This window comes from Nematolebias whitei, chromosome 6 (assembly GCF_014905685.2).
Source record: "Nematolebias whitei isolate Nwh7 chromosome 6, NemWhi1, whole genome shotgun sequence".
NCBI lineage: Eukaryota > Metazoa > Chordata > Actinopteri > Cyprinodontiformes > Rivulidae > Nematolebias > Nematolebias whitei.
Genome location: NC_056503.1, coordinates 1,747,626 through 1,752,563, shown reverse-complemented (window position 1 = coordinate 1,752,563; position 4,938 = coordinate 1,747,626). Strand labels below are relative to the sequence as shown.

Here is a 4,938-nt window from a genome sequence, read left to right as displayed (position 1 = left end):
TATATATATATATATATATATATATATATATATATATATATACTGTATATATGTATGTGTATGTGTGTGTATACAGTATATGTATGAGTGTGTGTAAATACCAGGGGTCACCAACCTTTTTGAGACTGAGAGCTACTTCAGTGGGACCGAATGACACGAAGGGCTACTTGTTTGATCCAAAAAAGGTAAATCTGGTCCTCTGGACATTCAAAATAAAAAAAAAAATTAAAAAAAATAAGAAGCCAAAATATTGTAGAAACGTTTCGTCTTTCATCTGAAAGACTTCTTCAGTCTGAGGTGCTGTATTCAGCTCAGTCTTATAAATAGTACCTTATCATAGTGGATCAACCAGTTTGCTGCTGACAGCCAAAACCAGCTGCTCACATGATCAAGAAGGACCATCAGCCTAACAATGGATTGTTAGCACCCTGATGGTTGTTTGCTGTTCACAAGGAGCTGGGTGATACTAGCAATAACAGCATTGTAAGAGGAGGACAGTTGAACACGGAGGCCTCCACCCCTGTTTAATGATGGACAATTTCTTTTCACAAAGATGGCCTCCTTTACTCCTCTCTCAAACCATCGTTCCTCTCTATCAAGGATGTGAACATCTTCATCCCTGAAAGAGTGACCACTGGCCTGGAGATGAGTGTAGACCGCAGAGTCTTGGCCTGATGATGTTACTCTTCTGTGCTGGGCCATCCTTTTGGCCAGTGGCTGTTTAGTTTCCCTGATGTAAGACTGATCACAGCCCTCCTGACAATGAACAGCATATACAATACTAGAAAGTTCCTGGAGAAACTTTGACGGGGACTGCCTATTTACTATAAAATTATTATTAATAATAAATATTAATATTAATAATTAACAATATAAATAATTGATACTGCTTATTAATTATTAATATTATTAATTATTAATATATTTTCAATTTATTAATCACATTAATTGTTATTAACAATCAATAATAATCATATGAATAATTATTAATATTTATATTTATAATTATCTAAACTAATAATAATTTATGTTAATTATTATTTTTACTAATTAATAATAATAATAGGTGATTGGTGCCTTCCACGGATTGCATAACGCACTGCTTTCCTTGCATGTTGAACCAAAATTGCTCCCGACATTACTCAGTTTCTTTGAAAAGTTTTCTCCTATTCATGTTCTATGGGAAATTTGGCATCTTTGTTAGCAAAATACGTCGCCATGGTAACTCCAATTCCCAATAAAAGTAATATCAAAGATCTCGGAGCCGGACCGGTCATTTTGATGTAACTTTTGTGGGGGTCCATGTTGCGATTCGGACCACATAAAAGTTGAAAAAGATATGCTTTTCAAGTGTATAATAATAAGTGGGCAGTCAATAACTAGTTTCTGGAGTTGGTGAAATATTGTGTCTTTGTTCGCAAATTATGTTGCCATGGTAACTCGAAATGCCAGTAAAAGTAATAGCACACATCACCGGGCCAAGCCAGTCATTTTGATATCATTTTTGTGGGGGTAGACATTGTGGTTCAGTCCGCATTAATGGAGATAGAAATGTAGACACACTTCCGAGGTGTAGAATAAAAGGTGCCTGCCATGCATTTGCATGGCAGTCCCCAACTACTCTGTTTGTGCCGGGGGACTGATGAACCAGTCTTTGCCGTAATGTATTTTGGGGTTTAAAAGCCACTGGGACGTTGTGTTTAGAAAATAAACGTCTCAGTTTCTCTAATACTCCCGCAACATACATAATGACCACTGATCTGGGTTCCTCCTTTTCACCTGATGGCTGACTGGAGTTCTGTTTGGGTTTCTTCTCTGCTTTCAGGAAAGCCCAGTTAGGATATCCACATTTCTCTAGAGCCTATCTTGTGTGGGATTTCTCCTTCTGCCTGGCTCCTGAGTCAGTGGGAATTCTGTCTGCTCTGTGGTACAGAGTCCTGATGACTCCCAACTTTTGCTCCAAAGGGTGATGGGTGGCAAACTGCAAATACTGGTCTGTGTGAGTGGGTTTGCAGTACACCTCAGTTTGCAAATGTCCTCTATCAGAAACTGAGACCTCACAGTCCAAGAAAGCCAGCCTGCCATTTTTTACATCTTCTCATGTGAACTGAGAAAACCTTCAGAAGCAAACTCCAAATAGAAGGACCCCAAGCCTAGGGTTTAAACTCAGGAACTTTATCCTGTAAGGCAACAATGCTAACCACAAATCCACCATGCTGACTAAAAGATGATGTCATTGCCAACATAAGACACAAGTGTCAAAATGTCAAAAACTTTGCTAGAGACTTCAAATCTGAATGAGCTGATAAGTGTCAAGATTCTAGCATGGAGCTTCATATGAATGTGCACTTCAGTATATTTGTTTAGGTTACATGATCCCTTCAGGTCACTGAGGCTGATTTTGCTGAAGTTTTGTCTTTTCACAATAAAAAAAGCAACACATTTAAAAATGCCTAAATGGCACAAAAGCCAAAAATGGCCATAATTCCAATTCTAATAAAGTGCTGATATGTACTCTAACCACAGGGGACTGCCTGCTGGATGCCCCTGAGAGTACCATGCCTTTACCACAGGAACTGCCTGGTACCACGTATAGCCTGGACCAGCAGTGCCAGCAGACCTTTGGAGAGGAGTTTATGCACTGCCCCAACACCTCAGACAGTGATATCTGCAGCCAGCTGTGGTGTAAAGAGGATGGTATGCAGCAGTGCTCCACCAAGAATGGCAGTTTTCCCTGGGCTGACGGAACCCCTTGTGGTCCCATCAGGACCTGCCTGCAGGGAGCATGTGAGCTGATTGAAGAAAGGATGCAGCCGTTGGTAAGACAATGTTTTTTTCTGGTGTTTTTTAATTACACATCAAATAAATATTTTGGCAAAAATTATTATCAATATGATATTTTTTGTTGGCGTGCTCATTAAAGTTGGGAATCATTAGGCACCTCACAAGTTGATTCGATTACAGTTTAGAAGTATGCAATGTGATTAAAAACAATTATCATTGCATTTTAATACATTATCACACAACAATCTCATGAGCATAAAATCTTTCAGGCTTAAAATATACTTTTTATTTTGCTGTACCATGCACCAAAAAGTAGATTCTACCACACAGCCCTCATGCTGAGAAGGGGTTCTTTGCAGACCAAAAGTGGGCGTTTCTGAAGAACAGGCATTTGTAGAGGACAAACACTGATTGGCTAACTGTATTTGATGGCTCTTTAGGTAAATGTTTATTCATGTTTCATGGTCTCCTTGCATACAGCTTGTAGCTACATGACTGAGTGTAATGTGTGTAGGGTTTGTGGGTTTTTGTCCTGTTTCTGTCTGTTTCCTCATGTTTCCTGATTCAGCTCTCTGTGTTTTCCCTCCTTGTGTTCAGCCCGTCTCATCTGTGTCTAATGTTAATCACCGCAGGTGTCTGTCATTGTCCTTATCAGTGTGTGTATATATTCAGTTCACTGGTGTCTTGTCTTTGTCTCGGAATTGTCCTTCTATGGTGTTGTGTTCAGCCTTCCATTCCATCCGTCCGATTAGTCTGTGAGTAGCTGCCCTGTCAGCATTTCAATTTTGTTTTGTTTAATAAATATTTTTTATTATTCCTCGAGCGTCCTCGTCATCCTCCTGCATGTGGGTTCAAACACACCTGACGGCCGAACATGACAGAATTCCGAGACCATACTGAACCCAGCGGGAGGATGATTATTTTGTTCGAGTTTTTGGCCCGTGAGGCAGATAAGACTGCCCAGAAAGATAAAGGAAGGAGAGGAGGAATCTGTTTTGGGGAACCCATCTGGCTATCAAGCCTGGGTCCTCAGCCTCACAGCCTCTCCATCCTTCTCTGCCTCGCCGCGCTGCTGCACCCCGCTGCTGCACCCCGCTGCTGCACCCCGCTGCTGCATCCCGCTGCCCACCTCCTCTTCGCTCTCCACCTGGCTGTCCCAAGCAATCATCGGAGAGAGGGGGACGAACCGCTGGTCCTCCCCGAACCCAGCGCAAGAAGGGGAGAACCTCGCAAGCGGAGCAAAAGCCCAGCCCTCAGTCGCCAGAGGAACAGTGGAGAATTTCGCTGTGGGGGAGGTACCTGTGGCCATCAGAGGAGCAGTCCAGCTCTCGCTCGCTGGTGGAACGAGGAGGGAGTTTGCTGGGGGAGAGGAGCCCATGCCCCCACTTGCTGGAGGAGCAGTACAGCCCTCCCTCGCTGGAGGAGCTGGAACGGTGGCAGGCTTCCATAGTGGCAACATATCTGGATCCGTTTCTGCCCTGCCATGAGGAGACCCAGGTAGACGCTCCTCACTCGAGTCCTCCAGAGGGGTTCACGGCTCCATCTCCTGTGGCAGTCCCGGTCTCACCACCTACAGTTTCAGCCCCATCACCTGCTGCAGTTCTGGTCCCTGACTCTCCTGTTGCAGCTTTGGTTCCGGTCCCTGACTCCCCAGCAGCAGCTCCAGACCCTGTCCCTGACTCCCTAGCAGCAGCTCCAGACCCTGTCCCTGACTCCCTAGCAGCAGCTCTGAACCCATTTCATGCTGCAGCCCCAGTCCCAGGTCTTCCACCTGCTGCTGCAGTCCTGGACCACGCCTTGTCTGCTGAGGTCCTCGTCCCTGGCTCTGCTGAGGCTCGCAGTTCATCTGAGGTCTCCATCACTGGGTCTGCTGAAGTCCTCGTCCCTGGCTCTGCTGAGGCTCCCAGTTCATCTGAGTTCTCCATCACTGGCTCTGCTGAGGTCCTCATCCCTGGTTGTCCTGTCTTCGCTTCTGGCACGGCTGAGGTCTTCGCTCCTGGCTCGTCGGCTCAAGTCTTCGTTCTTGGCTTGTCGACTGAGGTCTTCGCTTCTGGCTCGTCAGCTGAGGTCCTCACTCCTGGCTCATCGGCTGAGGTCCTCGCTCCTGGCTCGTCGGCTGAGGTCCTCGCTCCTGGCTCGTCGGCTGAGGTCCTC

The 4,938-nt window shown here is 45.0% G+C and overlaps 1 protein-coding gene across 1 annotated transcript in view; it reads left to right on the top strand.

The window, feature by feature from the left end:
* Window positions 1–4,938, top strand: part of LOC119411063 (A disintegrin and metalloproteinase with thrombospondin motifs 8-like) — a 64,097-nt gene that overhangs the window by 41,353 nt on the left and 17,806 nt on the right. Inside the window, exon 5 of the mRNA XM_037677985.1 lies at window positions 2,527–2,819. Within this exon, the coding sequence (XP_037533913.1) occupies window positions 2,527–2,819 (293 nt within the window). The remainder of the gene's footprint in view (window positions 1–2,526; window positions 2,820–4,938) is intronic.